Source organism: Mugil cephalus, chromosome 23 (genome assembly GCF_022458985.1).
Source record: "Mugil cephalus isolate CIBA_MC_2020 chromosome 23, CIBA_Mcephalus_1.1, whole genome shotgun sequence".
Classification (NCBI taxonomy): Eukaryota; Metazoa; Chordata; class Actinopteri; order Mugiliformes; family Mugilidae; genus Mugil; species Mugil cephalus.
In genome coordinates, this window is record NC_061792.1 from 4873119 (window position 1) to 4889648 (window position 16530).

Below are 16530 nucleotides of genomic sequence, written 5' to 3' on the forward strand. Positions count from 1 at the left end.
GCCAGGAGAACAGATGGCAATTAACATGCGTGTCCTCCAACTCCCTTAAATCTCAAAAAACTTTAATACATTGACACTCTTATAATGGAGTCCACTAAAAACTGAAGTTTTTATACAAAATACTACGTATTATTTTGTATAGTTTATGACAATAAGTACAAGATTATACAGCTTCACATAATACACAAAAATATTTTCTGGCACACTCTCTGGGTATGTGCTTGTTCCGAGTCCACATGTTATGTCACAAGTCACCTATAGCCTATAGCACCCCCTCTGTGCGTTTACTCCTCCACACCACTAAGGCGGTCATGACCAACGTGATCAGCACTGGCACGGCTATGAAAGGTGCGACGATGCCGATGGGCGGGTCGTGAATGAGTCGCCCGGTCAGAGCGCAGTCGTGGAAGTAGACCTGGTGGATCTGCATGAAGAAGTGGTCGACTATCTGATTGGGCCAGAAGCAGTCCATCCTCAAGGCCACCTGGAAGGTGCAGTTTGTCAGGCCCTCGTAGATCCTGCGGGGGGCGACAAAAACAACACAGCAGGGTTGCATTAACTGGCGTAAAACTTGTTTTAACATGCCTAACTGGTACATATATAGTAGCATGCGTCTGGGATTTCACCTGGGGACTGAATAGGCAATTGCGGGGAACCTGACAGAGGTCTCGACTACTGTGGCGCTCTGGGTGAAGGTGCGTTGTTGAGACAGTTCCTGTATCGCTGAATGTATTGACTGAAAGATAACTTCTTCGCCGCAATTTATCCCTTCACTAAAATATGTTGGATTCATGTTAATGTGTAGTTCATGGGGCAAAATTGTGGGGTGAAAAATGTCTAATCAACCAAAGATTTTGCAGACCCCCTGTTGAAGACCTATGCCGTAGTCTGTATAAAAAGTGGATGCCGTGACAACTCCTCAAAAGTGTAGCCAAAAGCATAGGGGGCTCCCCCTGGTGGCTGGCTGCCGGACACGCCATAAGCTCCACCTCCTTCGTGTTCGTGAATGGGACTTCGGCCACACATAGTACACATACTTTTTTTTTAAAATATATTTTTTGTCATCTTGGATAGTCAATATAATGCTGATGTATGTTCAAAGTTTCATTTTACACTATAAAAACAGGATTTGACAACTGAATGATTGACAGTTGCTATTTACAACTCCTTAAAGGGGTCACGTAGGGCCGAGGTTGAACGGAGTAGTAGCAGTATTAATTAAATAAAAATGCCGGTGAGTTCAGAGGAAGTCTGGAAGGGTTATCGACAGTGCCTTCCAGAAACTTTCTTCAGATTGAAATAGTTTCTCTTGGTGTGTTTAAAACGGAGTTGCGGATACGGGGAGGGTGAGGGTTCTAGAATTACCAGTGAGCTTAACGTAACTAAATATAACTGTTAGGTGGTGGAGGACAGGGGAAACGGAGATGCATACCAACAATGTAGCGCCCCCCCAGTATGGCCTTGCACCATACCCAGGAGAGATTCTGTTCTGGACTACCACTGCTCTTAACTGCGTCAATGGAAGCATGGTGATCGGAAAGTTCAGTCCCTTGAGTTAAAGTCTGCCCAACTTTTTATTTATTTATTTTTTTTTCATTGATTGCACCGACTCAAATAACTGTTGCATCAGTTACTCTAAATGTAGTCCTGCAACATACTCTCTCTACAGGCCACATGTCAGTTTTTCCATGGCTTAATAAAGTTATTTAAAACGCGGACAAAAAGGACGTATGGCTCCCTCTTTAATAGAAGCACCACAACCCAAGTTTAAGGAGCGTAGGTGCCTGAGCAGGTGCCCGTTGGTAGGCAGTCCAAGCCTAGAACGTAACTAATGACTTAAAAAAAAAAGCCAATATATCTCACAATGACGCAAACACCAGGTTTAAACTAAACAAAACACTACTGGAACCGATGCTATTGCAAGCATGTTGGGTGTAAGCCAAGGTGAATTACAGGATTGGTATGTTGCAGTGTTGCGTGTCGATGTTTGTGTGTTGCATTTCAAATGCTGCAGGGTTTTCCATTTCACTCTAATGCTCCACAGAGCCGGCTATCAACACCGAAAGCTCCTCCCGGCTCTAAGACCCGCGATCAGGATTCCGTTCAGAGGAAAGGGTAACAACGAGTGATACTTTAAGACACATGCTTGTAGTTGCGATTACGGTCTGGTCTCGCGTTGGGTTAAAATTTAGGGTTGTGGATTACAAGGATACTAATACGGAGGGGTGGAGAAAACCAGTGTTTTGGCCCTAGGGCTGAATGAGCCACTGGAGACCCATAAGGAAAGCCTGACAGATCACTTAACAAGCCAAGTTTAAAAAACAAAATGTTAGTTTTATGTGGCTTTCGCTTCAACAAAAATCTATGAACCCATAGGGAGTGTTTATTTCCTTTTAGAAGTACGTGTTTAGCAAAATAACTATAGTTCTATAGTTCTATAGTTATCTAGGACAGAGAAAAGATAACGATAGAGGATTATTCAAATGACTCAGTCTCGCTTGGATAACAGTAACAATACAAAACATCATTTGTTTAAAATCTGACAAATCTTTTGCTGTACATTTGTATGTAAGGGCTGCTGCGGAAAAAGTCGATTTCTTATGCTTGTCCAAGAACAACTGAACGAAAAAGATTTTTTTGTTTTCATCTTGCCTCTGTAATTTGGATCCTAGGGATTTGATCACGGTTGGCCGACGCTACATTTGTTATGTCAGCAAGTGGACGGGATTAAAAGCGGGATAAACATTTACAAAAAAACAAAACAAAAAACAAGCCAAGTGTGTAGAAGGAGGAGGTAAATCCCCCTTTGCATTTCTTTAAAAAAAAAAATGCAGTATGGGCCTATGCGAAGAGAAGAGAGCTAAAGATGGGCGTCTGAAGATTTGCAGAACAGTGCCAACTTAGGCCAGTAATGGCAATTACAGGCAAATTTTAAAGTTCCATTTTTTTCTTTCCAGGCAAATATTCCTTTCATATCTTATGAATATTTAGTAGCCCACACCCACCCCTCTCCAATATTGTAAAGCTGCAGAGTTGGTATTTTAAATGTGTTTATGTCTTTGTGTTAGCTGATAGACGGCATATTTTTCTAATTTGCGATTCCGTTCTGCAAGGTTCGGTCCTTCTTTGGTGTTACTTATTTATTTTTATTTTTTTAGGAAGGGCTACAACTGCACACACAGACACACAAATAGCACTGCTGCCAATTATGTGCTGCTGGACCAAGAGAGGACAGTGAGCCAGGAGGGAAATCACACAGTTTTGACAGTAGCTTCTCTACCGGGGCCCCCAAGCTCCTTTCATCCTCCCGTCTGACTCGTCCCCTGACTGCTAGTGTTTGGAAAAGAAGCCACCAAGCAGTGAGACAGTTTCTCTCATGTGCAGACTCCCTGTATACTGTGTGTTTATATAATGTCTTACAGATATACCAAGTGATATGGTGGGTGTAAAACTGAGATGACCGTAGGGCAGACAGTCCTTGAACACAGGCTGACGTTAAATCCAGAGTGAACTCGACTCAGAGCAACATGCTGAGAGCAGTTAAGTGAGTCCTTCCTTCACTGCAGTGAAGTGCTCCCTGAACTCAGAAACTCCCTGATGCCAAAGGAAAGAACGATTAACAAAGGAAGATTAACACACCGATCCTACAAGGATCAAGGAACTGCTGGGATTCAAGGCTGACTGTAACCTCGCCTGTACAAAAAATGGACTCCATGACAGCTCCCTAAAAAGTGAAGCCCGAGCATGTGGAGTTCCCCCTGGTGGCTGGCTGCAGCGTAGGAGAGGTTTTAGTTAGGTATTTTAAAAAAAAAAAACAGGATGTGACGTTGTGATGTTACCGTTGCCATGACAACCACTTCACGAAGCGGTCCCGTAGTTGACAACGGCAAATTAATCCACACCCCCATTCGGGTGGAAAAATTTAAATATGATATAATTTTAAAAATGTCCACCTAGACTACCGACCAAGAACAAGCCCACATCGCTTGCAGTGGATGGAGGCGTCATACCCGGATATTTAGCTCAGCATCAACATTCACTACTTTGACTTTATGGCATGAATTTGGAATTTTTAACATCATAACCAACAACTCTGACGACTGACATTAGCTAACGTTAGCGTCATCGTGATTAATGTTTGCTACAAATGTGTACAATCAGGGTCCCTCGGCTTCCATCTTTGTCCACCTGTTTTTTGGCATGAAGCCATACGTTTCTCCAGTTTTTATCCTTCTCTCATGAGGGGAGCAGAGAAAATCTCCAAATTCTATCTTTTAAATGGTTTAAACGTTCACACACAACGCAGCACTTTTGTTGTCACCCATAAGGGTGCGTGGCCTTTTTAGCGGTGTGGGGTTACTCTCTTCCACAGAACCATGGAAGGAGGAAGTGTGGACTGGTCGTCAGTAGCGTGGCTTCACTCTATGACGGTTAGGTTCCGTTCTTGATCCCACCATTCAAAAGCTAGATCAGAGACTATGACAGCTACAAACCCTTGTATGGAGCTAACCTCCCTATAATCTTTCCAATCGGTTGGTCTGCAGTTGTTTTCACAACAGGTGTCCATTAAAGTACTTAAGTATTGTGCTGTACTTTACAAATGGAGAAGTCCACCTTACCAGGAAACCTTGCCGGCAATTCAAAAACCTTGTATGGAGCTAACCTCCCTATAATTTTTCCAATCGGTTGGTCTGCAGTTGTTTTCACAACAGGTGTCCATTAAAGTACTTAAGTATTGTGCCGTACTTTACAAATGGAGAAGTCCACCTTACCAGGAAACCTTGCCGGCAATTCAACATTCTAACTTGAGCTGAGAACAGGCTTCTCACTATAGTGGCACTAGTGTGGGACACATTGCCAAAGCTAGGGTCACCAATCGCCCGCCATTGGCGAATGACTCACCTTGTGTACTGCGCCATAGCCCTTGAGCTACATGTTTGCGTGCATTAATTGACGCAATTAATAATGATTTTTGTTAGACCTTGTCATTCTTGACTGGTGTTTGTGGCAGTTTTCTCTTGGTTGGTGATGAAACAATGATTTTTCTCACATCTTTCTCTACCAACCCTACGTACTCCCTCCAGCAACTCCAGCATCCGGGAATTTGGCGGAAATCCTTGACTTGTGAGTAAAAATTTCCGAGAGTTTTTCAGTATTATTTCTCCACCCTGTTTATACTTAAATGACTTATTTTTTTTGGGTCCATCCCCAGCTGGTAAACTCACTCCATCGTGTCCAGCCAGCTGCACCACAATCCTCGATCCAGTCCCCTCATGTCCAATTTGAACTTATCCAAGCAGAGTTCGCTGATCAGCTTCTCGTATAAACCTCTGCCGCATCCGGACACGCATGGAAGAACTTGAGCTAGAGAGAGAGAGAGGGAGCGAGAGATAAAACAGTAAAATTCAAATGCAACCTGTCTCATTGTGAAGATACAAAAACGATTTTACAATGCGCTACAGTGTTTAATTCTTTCATAATTAAGAATAGGTTTGTGCAACAAACAAGGTCACGTCCTGGCAGTGTTTACTCCTGCTGGACCATTTCTTCCCTATTAGGCTGCTACTTTCTCGAAAGAAAAGATTTTAATTTGCGCAGTCCCAATCCCATTTGTTTACTTCGGAGACGCGTGTAAACAGCCTCTTAACGTCGAGGCAGGCCGCAGCCTTCCCACAGGACTCCGGGCTGAATGTATCACCGCTGAGCGGTACAGTAGGAGGGGGAGGCTTAAGCTGGCGGAAAAAAGGCCCCCGCGCGGGGAAACGAACAGGTTGTTGTTGCGATCGGGAAACACGGTGGATCTCGGCCTGCGCCAGCCTGATAAGGGCCAACTGCGAGCCCCATTGTGTTTGCTCCGTCTCTTCAGGCTGTGAAACACTCCGGTGTGGACTGAATGTGTTGACACAGGTGGGAGTGTTGAGGAAGGGGTGGGGTGGGGGGAGTGAACAAGATGCTACAGGAAAAAAAAACACACAGTGCTACAGTGCAAAAGAAGCCTGAACATATGCATGCTAATTTTGCAAAAATATTGACTTCCTGCTTGTTTGTTTATCGCCCGTCGACTTGGAGCGAGGCTTCGTTTCACCTGCTTGACTGTTGGCAGCTGCTTCTGCCGGGGAAATCTGACATTCAGAGACGCCTTCCAACTTGGCTGTTAACCAGAATTGCATTGCATTTTACAGGAAAAAAAAAACAAAAAACAAAACAAACGGGCAAAACACGGGAGATGCACGGATGGCCTCTGGTTTTGACGGGTTGGAGACAGGCGTCAGTCTAATCACGGATTCTGCTCAATATTTATGTTTCCCCGCGTGCTGTAAGTGCATTTTGGCTCCTTGAAAGCGGCAGAATCTGGAGATGCTTCAGAAGCGAAGTGTGTTGGCAGTGTGGAGTGCTTCTGTGGCGTTGAGAGATAAATGAGCTTGGGAGCAGAGGTCAAGGCTTTTCAGTCATGCGAAGCTGCTCAATTCGCAGATTTTGGGGGATTTATCTGGCACGTTCAAGACCCAGTTGATTCATTTAACGCATATAGAGCTTCACCAGGCCAAAATAAGAAACGGAACAGCTGTTTCCACCGTTTATATTTAGCTTTAATGAGCTTATCCATAGGCGAAACGTGAAAACTCTTAAGTCATACGCATTACGTCAGTTAATCCAACGGTTCTGCGTGTGATTCCATTCAAAAATCGAACCTTTCAAGAGAAACTGAAGCTAAGTTTGAGATTAAACAGCTAAAACTTCGTGGCCTCCGCGCACTCACCTGCCATCAGCAACACAAGCCCCGCTCTCAGGAGTGACGCGCTCTCCGGTGCCATGCTGGATACCAAAACTCCAAGACGCGCTGCGCTCGCCCCCCTCACTCCCTGGAGATCAACACCGCACACTTCATTCCTCCTCCTCCTCCACCTCCTCCTCCGATATTCCAGCAAAAGGCACCGATTCGAAACAACAGCCCCGCGCCTTGACCCCTTTATCAGCGGCAGCCTCCTTCCCCTCGGCCTTAATAGACATAGAAGCTGCGTTTGTTGTCACCCGACGCCCCCCTTCGTCGCGCTGCTTGCTCGGTCGGAGCTGCTCGCCGGGGACAGAACAAGGTCAGGGTCCAAAATTAGTGTCAACTAATAAGGCACCGAGCTCGCAAGGCGCGCGGCGCGCAAGACATCAGAGCGCAGCAGAGAGTTTTAAACTTCTGGCGACTCTGATTTGTGGACTGACTGACCAAGAGGTTGAAGCACTTAAACAAATCTATCTGATTTGTTTTAGAGAGGTTTGACGCGTGGATGCAGGATAGACGCGCACAAAACCCACAGATTAGTTAAATAAACAGTTGCCACGATTTGTAGTTTCTGATTTGAGTGCTGATGTCTGCAAAACGGCATTATAACAGCAGCACAATTCAATTCTAAGATAACATGCCCTCAGACTATTAATGAGTTCTTAATGAAAAATCCTATTACGCACATTTTTACCCATTTTTTTATATATCTTTGGGTTTGCACCATCTGTACTGCGTGACTCGCACAGCACAAAGGCAGAATTCCCATTTGCACTCATATCAGCACAAATCGGCTCAGCAATGTCTATAATTGAATGTTTTATCTGTAGATTTGTGTGCAAGGAGCGGGGTGGCGCTCATTAGTATTCCCCCGCGCTGCTGCGCATAGTGCTGCCACCCGGCGCGACTCTCCGCCTGCGCTGGAATCCCGTAGCTCAAATAACCGTTTTCACGCGTCTCCCTTTATTGAACGTGGGCTGACACTTGTTTGGTTTTGCGTGTTCGTAGGAATTCGATTTCAGTCAGCTGGCGCACATTTAAACCACCAAACGTACTTCTGCGTTATTAGTGCTAAACTTACACTCTCTTCATACAATTGGTGTTAATAATAATAAAATAAAATAAAAAATCCACGTAGAGTGAAATAAAAATTTGCAAAAGAAGTTTCTCAATATCTTGAAGTGATATCAAAATAAAAATTGGTAAATAACAAAAAAAAGGAGTAAAAAGCGTAGAAGTTAATGGATTTACATGGTTGCAAAAACACATTAAAACAGTTTTAATCAGCTCACACAATGGTGATAATTAAACCTTTTATTTCTAGCCACCGAGACTGCACAAAGATTGTTAGTGTCCCCGGAGAAAGGGGATATTTTTATTAAAAAAGGGGAAAAAAATCAATACTTTGAAAGGAGAAAAGGAGAGAGGACGCCATTTTCCCCGCTTCAGTAAAATAAAATAGAAAATGCAAGAATCTCACCAGTTTCTTTTATTTGAACCTTTAGTAAATATGAAATGCGTAGTTGAAGCTCCATTGAAGGCTCAAATGTTGATGGATTTGCGTGTTGCAAATTTTTGCAAAAGGTTCAAACAGGTTAGAGACAAAAAAAGGATACTATAAGGAAAGGGTATGAAACTTGGGCTCTCTTTAAACAACAAAGAAAGAAAGAAAGAAAGAAAGAAAGAAAGAAAGAAAGAAAGAAAGATGCATTACATTTTCTCCCTTCAGTATAAAAAAGTGTAATAATAAATTATTTTCGCATTTAACAAATAAAAGTACAGTAGAAGTGCAAGACCTTTAAACTCCAAGTCAAAAGACTTAATTATTCGTTTAAAAATATATTATTTTTGCATATTTTTATGTATTTTTGACTTTTTTTGGTTGAGGATATCAGCTTTCAAGGTGCTCTGGAAGAATCTGTCTGAAGCTCCCTTATTTTACTTTCCGTTAGTGATGAACCACCTTTATTGAGATCTCGTGGCCTTTTGGAGTTCGTGAACAACCTGAAGCCCCTCATGCTATTTGTCCATCAGCATCTGGAAGAGAACCAAACTCGAGCAGTTCCCCGCAAATTCCCCTAGAGAGCAGCAGAGGACGCAAAATAATCCCGCTCTTTGGCACTGTGGGGAATTATCAAGCATTATTATTTTTTCCCCGAGCCCTGCTGCCCGAAAGCCGTGGAGTCATTTAGCAATAGAGCCAGTCATGCCCGACTTTTCACCTTCCACGGATCGCAAATCAATACAATTTTGCCCTCGTTCCATACTTCCGCATCCGTCCACAGATGGAAGGTGGCTTGTAAAGCGAGCGGCCCTGAAACTGTTCTGCCTTCACTGCAGCTCCTCTTGGACCAGCATCGTCAAACTTAATAGGCTGTGCCTTCTAGTGGTGGATATTTGCAGAGGCTGATCCTGCTGGCTCTGCAGGAAACTTTTTTTTCTCTCTCTTCTGTGTGGTGGCGTTAAACACAAATTAAGCAAACAATTTTTTAATTGTATTTCCATTTCAATATATAATTCTGCCCCAGATCTACAAAGTCATGACCAAAGTAGGCATTTTTATTTTAAATTCCATCTAAAAATGAATATATATAATTATTTTCTGCTGGAGTACACTCCAACCAGAAGCAACCCAAAGCAGGACCTTCTCCTGACAGGTGTAATGACAGCCGCAATGAGGCGTAATAGCCAATCAGGAGAGGTGATAAGTGAGGTGGGCGGACTTCCAAGAAATAAAAAAAAAAAAAAAGAAAGAAAGAAAGAAAGAAGAAGAGGAAGACAAAACGCTCCTTATCATTTTGGATGGGAATTAATAGGTCGAAGAAGGTGTCGATCACACGGAGGAGGCGTGTTCGGAGGCGCCATCCCAACACGCACACGCTCCGCACCCCCCCTCTCATCTCCTCCCCTCCCCTCCCTTCCCTTCTCCCCCTCTCCCTCCCAGCCACGGGCGCAATGGCAGTGTGAGGAGTAAATGGCTCAGAGTGTCCGCTGTGGAAAGCGACCTAAACACTGGACTGGGAACCGATAAACAAACACAACAAGACGCGGCGCGTAAAAAGCTCTCCACGGGCGCACGGAAACTGTGCCAGGAAACCAAGAAGACTCCTACGTGATCCCCCCCCCCCCCCCCTTTCCTCTATATTTTCTCTTTTGATTGTTTATTTCTGTGTGCGCGCACAACGAGGATATCTTAATTGGACATGTGAGTTACTGGGAGTTAACAAAAACACGAGCAAAGGCTTTTCAAAGATGAAGTTCCCGGCTTGCGTCCTCGTCACTTTGGTGGTGATCCGGTCGAGTGCAGCACAGTCAGGTGAGTCTTGGATGCGCGTCTCTGTGCCCGAGTCAGATGTGACTCCAAAAGCGACCCCCAACTGCCAGTCCTTTCCTTTATTTCTAATTTTTAGGGTAGGAGTTCATTAGAAAAACAAACAAACACCGCAATCGTTCTCTGAATGACGATACACCGAGATGGCACTCGTTGTTTGCTCTGCAAACTTAGCGCAACTTCATATCCAGCCGCGTTCACTGGAATCACCTCGCCGAGTCTCACTCACACCTGCAGCAAACTGAGGGTTCAGTAGCCCCTGGGAGCGTGTCGGAGCTATGCGTAAAAACCTCTCCAAAGTCGCTCGCCTTTTTTTATTATTATTATTATTATTTATTAACCCCCTTGATTTAGATCTTTAATGGAAATTGTAAGGATTTTTGTGGGGGATCTGGTGATACTTCAGTGCCAGATTGGATCAAGATCTGCTGTCAGATATATTTAATTTCATTTACAATCTTCAATAACAGACTGGGGAATCTTCGATATTAGCGCACATGGCTCCCCGGCTCAGTTCGCTTACATTATACCTTAAATATGAATGAATGCGCCATCGTTTCCATTTAATTCCCCAAAGCGTACTCTGATAGACCGAAGACCGCGGCTATTTGCGATAATTTATATAAACTGAGCCGCGCAGTGGCACCGTTTTTTTTTTTTTTTTTTTATTCCTTACTGTCTTTGAATAATTTAGATGTAGCGGATAACACTGAGGGGGGCTATAGAGGCGATGTGGGGAAACATCTCGCTTTCATCATTAGGACCCCTGCGGTGGTAGTCCCTTGACGAGATTCGCTTTAATGTTCATGCAGTAGTGCTTTCGTTGCCTCTCGGTAGTCAGTTTGTAGTCAAGTTAAAGATATTGTTATATATGAGCTTGCGATGATTTTTCCCTTTTGGCACTCCTTGAGGATATTTGCGGACAGTTTTGCTGTGATGTCTGCCCCCTTTACGTGTTAAGTTTGCTGTGACGGTGCACTGATTGCAATAAAACCCTCACTGTTTAGTCACGAAATTAATGATTTGAAGTGCGCAGCCCCAGACGTTCAAGTCTGGTTTTATTCACAGTCTGGCTTTTTTTCTTTTTTTTCTTTTGGTTTCTGGAATAACCTCAAAACTGCGAGATGCACGCCAGTCATTCGCTCTGTGGTGTTATGTGTTTCACACTGTGGGTGATAAAAAGTTCACGCTGCCAGAATTTGCCTCCTTAATTGATTCGATGAAGCTTTGGCAAAGGGATGCTGAACTGGAGGGAAAACATGAGGCGACACGGGAAAGTTTGGTGAATCTGAACTCTCAGAGGCACAAATGGGATTCCAGGATGCCTTTTCTCCCCCCTCCTTCCCTTTCCTCCAAGGACAGACTGGGACAGGCTCGATCTCCTGATCTCACACAAACTCCTTCCCCGCTAGCTCATGGTGTGGCTCTTGGGTTGAATTCGCTGAAAGCCGCCCGTTAAACCGGAGTGGATGGGTGCAAGGCTGGACGGGCGTCAGGCGGGGTGAACGGGGGAAGAAAAGTGGCACCCTTGCTGGTTTATTTATTCCCTCCACACATACACTCCCATCCATGATATTTGTGATGCAAATTCCACACAAGAAACCGAGCTATGCCTCCTGGGAAGTTCAATGTGTAGGGGTGTTGGTGGGTGGAGATATAGTAGTTGTTGTTGTTCAAATTCATCCCCAGCATCTTTTATCAATCTCATTTAGAGGCATGGGAGGTTGAAGTCGAGGCTAGTGATGTTCGCCTTAAAAATGGAGATTGAAGCTGTCTGCCCGCCGCCCCTGCTGCGAGACGAATGTCTGTAGCATTCCTGCCAGTCAGCTTAGTCAACCGAGACGCGTACTCTCGACTGTGCGCGTGATGTGCCGTGTGAGCACATGGAGCATGGAGGTGTTGCCCTTCTGTAAGCTTCCTTATAAAATAAACATCGAGACGATTCTGAGCTCAGGATTGTCAGTGCGTTCGGATGATCAATCCGAACACTGATCAGTTCCTTTTGAAGCGAAGCCTCGAAAGGGCCGACGGATGTGAGCAATTGAGCTGGAGTCGTCCGGGCTGACGTTCCCAGATAACGCGAGTCCAAAGGAAGTAAAGTGAACTATTGATTGGGCAGAAGAGTGGGCCCAGAGGTGCAACTAATAACTATTGCTGTGTGTTATCGAGTAAGCTGACGGTTATCGCCGAAATTCATCATTTTGCCTATAAAATGTTCGGAAGGATTCATCACGAGCGGACAGTTCATGCAAAACAGTTCCGTTTAATAAGGATAACAGACATTTTATGAAAAACCCTCCACCTCTTATTGAAATAACCTACTGATTGCTTAACCATGTGATCCTTTTAGGCCTATGAATCCAAGAGGTAATGAAATTTAGAAACCGCACATTCCTCATTTTTATTTCCATTGACATTTGACATTTGAAAGCTTTGTAAAAAAAAACAAAAAAAAAAAAGAAAGCTTTTAAGTGAGGTAAATGGACCTTGAGTGCAATTCATGGTTTTCGGAGGTCATGAATAAACTGTCCGGCTCCGGCCTCATCCTGCGTGTTCCGTCAAATTCATTCACCTAGGTACATCCCTTGGAAGATCCGCCGAGAAAATGTCACGTCAAAGACAATGGTGTTCTCTTGAACGATGTATTTTTTTTTTTTAAATTTAAAACAGTTTGCTTTTAAGTTTAATAAGTACACACAGAGTACACCTGACAGTTTCCCAGGTCATAAATAAGATGTAACGCATCATCGGGAAGGGGTTTAATCAAATTCATGAGGCCAGGTTGAAGATCTGCCAAGAAAAGGTCACATCAAATATGGTATTCTCTTGATCAATATATTATTAGACCATTTATCTAAAACTGTTCTGTTTACTATAATACTTACATTTTATGAAAATCCATCAATCCATCATCAAAAAGTGCTTTCAATTCATCATGCTGTCTTTGTAGCCCAAGGCATCCGGGACATAATTGAATGATGAAGTCTGAAATGGACATTCCTCTTTTTCATTGCCATTTAGTGATCTTTGGAAGCTCCATAAAAAGCTTCTGAGTTTATTAAGCAGAGCTTGAATACAATTTACAGTTTCTGAGGTCGCGAATAAAGGCCATCCTCATGAGAGGGGTTCAGTCGTATTCCTGCGCCTAGCTTTCTGACGATTACCGACAAACTGTCGCGTCATAGATGATGGTATTCTCTTAAACGACGAAATATCAGACCATTTACCTAAAACTGTTCAGTTTACTCTAATACCTGGCATTTTAATACAACCCATCATCAAAAACTACTTGATTCATCATAGCTTAGTGAGTCGACCTTCAGTACAATTTGCCGTTTGTGAGGTCAAGAATAAGCTGTCCGCATCGATTCATGTGCCTAGGTTTTCAGTTTCTCAAGAAGATCTGCCAACAAAAGACCATTGTAATACCTGACATTTCATGAAAATAATTTTATGAAAGTCCTGGGTATCAGAAATGTAATTAAAGGTAATTCTAGGTTTGAAACTGCTCATGCCCCGTTTTTGAGTCATCTTTGAAAGCCCTATAAAAGCTTTTAAGTAAGCTGAGTAGAGCACGAGTACTAAAACTGTTTTTACTTTCGTAGGTCATTCTTACACATAGGTGTTTAGGTTCTCAGGAAGACCTGCCAACAAAATGTCACATCAGAGATGATGGTATTCTTTTGAGCAACATCTAATTAGACCAGTAATCTTAAACCTTTCAGTTTCCAGTAGAAATATACGAAAAACACGCAATCCTTTATCAAAATAACTAACTAGTTAATTAATCATGCCATCCTTGTAGTTCTGCGTTTCCAAGAGACTACTCACCCATAACTACTTTCACAATTCCGAGGTTATGAATGTGCTTTCAAGCTCCGTCCTTGTAAGAGGGTTCCGTCATGTGTGTTCAGTCAAACCCTACGTAGCATCTTGAGAAGGCCTGCCAACAAAATGTCACGTCGGAGACGTCGGCATTCTCTAGAACAACTTCCTTTTTGGTAGAATCTTGTTGATTAGTATGGAAACAAGGATTCTGTGTTTGGAAGCGAGGTCTTACCTCTTTTTCTTTTTTATATTAAACGACACCAGTAACTTCGTAAGACCTGTGTCCGTTTGTCCGCTTGCCGCAACAAACGGCTCAAACATTTGAATCGCCGCAGCTCTACAGAGTGTCTGACAAATGCTGCATTCGCACGTGTGTGTGTGTGTGTGTCCATTTGTGTGTGTGTGTGTTTAGGTGACATTTAAAGGCGTGCTCTCCTGTGAAATGGCCAGGGGAGAAGGGGGGAGCGAGGTGGGGAGAAGGAATCCCGCTGAATGCCAGTATCAAATTACTGGGCGTTCGTCAGCTAGCACGCCACGGAGCCGTGGCGCTGGCTGAGGCTTTGTAGAAGACTGCCGGAAATGAGAATTTATTACAAGCTAATTAAGCTTTTTTTTGATAGCATCAGTCTAGACCGAGAGCCCTTTCTTTGACGGCATGAGAGATGAGGAGGGTGAAAGAATTCAATCTTGCTCTAAATTAGTCAACATTGCTATCGTGGCTTGATATCTGCCAAGCTCAACTGGTGCCAGGCTTTGGCGAGGATGTTAGTCAGATATGTCAGCTTTTGACGAGCCGATAGAGATTTGTATGGATTCTGTGCATTCGTCTTCAGGTGGAAGGGAGCAAGGAAGTGTAAGATATGGCAGTTTGCGCAACAGAATAATAATTGCGGTTCGGTGAGGGTGACATTGAGGTGTTGGGTGTTATTTGCTTCCTCTGTCATTGCTGGACAGTCTCGGCAGGCCGCAAGGGATGCCTTACAAATGAGTATGTGACGCGTGGGGGTGATGGAACGCTCTTCCAAGGCCTGAGACAGCAGTACACTACGTCTTATGGTACTCTGCGCCTGAATCAGCGCTTAGATTATTATCTGCACGGGCCGAACAAAGATGACGCTGTTCCCTCTGAAAAAAAAAAAATCTTTTTGTCTCTTTTTCCCAGGCATTCGAAAAGCCAACGTCAGAGGCCTGTTTGCTTGACATTTTGTTTGCCCGCCAGCTGTACAGAGGGGCTTCTGTTCTTTTGAGTTTGCGTACCGCCCAAATATTTACATGCGGAATCACAACTGCACAGCGTGCGAAGGGAAGGCGTCCAAGAATCGGACGCGGAATAGCGGCCTTCGCTGGCCTCCGTAATCATCCCCGAGCTTCTCAGTCCCTCTCCGTCGCTGGCTCCGTGTTCGCGCGTTTGGCAGGACAGACTTTCGGACCCCCATGCTTTTGCTTCCTAATGATGAGCAGGGTTGGCTTTGGTTGTGCCGAGGCGTCCGGTGCCAATTCCTAGTGTGAGTTAGATTGGCCAGTTGAAGACTGGAAGCCTGGCACAGATGTCCCCTTTTTTTTCTGGAGGGCTGAGATCACACAAAGAAGATGCACCCATGCGTGGCGATTTACTGTACACTCCCTTATGTCCACGCTGTCTGCACGCTGAGTCCGTCTCTCGTATACGCATGCAAACGCTCAGGAGTCATGATGGGTGAAGAAGCATAGGACGCCTTGTTTTTAGGGGGTTTTAAGTCTTGAGTATAGCTTGAGTTTCTGATTTCTCCCTTTCACATGCAGTCCAAGCTAGGCATGGCCCAGGAAAAGAAAAAGGACAGGAAAGGAATCGTTTTTTTTCCTTCCCACTTCTGCTTCTCCCAGACCTCTGGAGGGTTTGTTCGGCCCGCCACTTGTAATTCCACTCAGAGACAAATGCCTCCATCCTGCGTCTGAGGGGCTTCCTACACACTCACAAAACACACACACATGCGCACACTCAAAGTTCCCGCCTAGCAGTGCAAGTTACTCTTCTCGTATAGGAACCCTTCTTTACTTTGTCCTTTATTTCATTAGCTCTCTTCCACTTTCCATCTCACACCATTTGTCATCTCTTTTTCCCTTTTTTCCGCTTCTCTCTTCCTCCCTCACACACACCTTGTCTCCGTCCTGTTCTAATCCATTAACATCTCTCATCGTGTCTCCATTTTATTTCCCTGCTCCGTTTCATTCCCCTTCCACTGCTCCGGCTTTTTCTTTCAGCTTCTTTTATTTCTTCTCCTTTGTCCTTTCCTCTCTCCCTCTTCCCTGTCTGTCTTTTGCACACACACACACTTCTAGCTCTGTATTTCATTAGTCGTGTGTGCGAGGCTGTCACCGAGTGCGCACAGAGAATGGAAAACAGCTCATTTTCCCCCCTTTAATTACGACACCCAATTTGTTTCATGGACAACATGCTGTCGGCAGCTCCTTCATACACCACTCAAACTGTCATTTACATGCTAACATGTGTATGTGTCTCTGTTGGTGTGTGTGTCTACATCTAGGCCTGTCAGGCCTTCAGAGGGAGGTTTATAACTGAATCTGTCAAGACTTTATTTTTGTTTCACTCTCTGTT

The 16530-nt window shown here is 44.2% G+C and overlaps 2 protein-coding genes and 1 long non-coding RNA gene across 6 annotated transcripts in view; 1 reads left to right on the top strand and 2 right to left on the bottom strand.

The window, feature by feature from the left end:
• Nucleotides 1-41: 41 nt before the first annotated feature.
• LOC125000599 (receptor activity-modifying protein 1-like) lies at nucleotides 42-7078 on the bottom strand. Its single transcript, XM_047576120.1, has 3 exons — nucleotides 6761-7078; nucleotides 5226-5364; nucleotides 42-518 (listed from the first exon to the last, which is right to left on the bottom strand). Exons 1-3 carry the CDS (start codon nucleotides 6813-6815, stop codon nucleotides 263-265), a joined length of 450 nt encoding a protein of 149 aa, XP_047432076.1. The 5' UTR covers nucleotides 6816-7078; the 3' UTR covers nucleotides 42-262.
• Nucleotides 7079-9726: 2648 nt separating this feature from the next.
• The window catches only part of LOC125000900 (receptor tyrosine-protein kinase erbB-4-like), a 264556-nt gene continuing 257752 nt past the window's right edge, over nucleotides 9727-16530 (top strand). For all 4 annotated transcript variants that reach the window (XM_047576651.1, XM_047576648.1, XM_047576650.1 and 1 more), the window contains exon 1: nucleotides 9727-10091. In XM_047576651.1, coding sequence (XP_047432607.1) covers nucleotides 10028-10091 — 64 coding nt within the window. In that variant the 5' untranslated portion in view covers nucleotides 9727-10027. The remainder of the gene's footprint in view (nucleotides 10092-16530) is intronic.
• Nucleotides 12278-14241, bottom strand: LOC125000901. Its single transcript, XR_007111412.1, has 3 exons — nucleotides 13938-14241; nucleotides 12992-13091; nucleotides 12278-12896 (listed from the first exon to the last, which is right to left on the bottom strand). It is a non-coding gene; the product is annotated as an uncharacterized LOC125000901 (long non-coding RNA).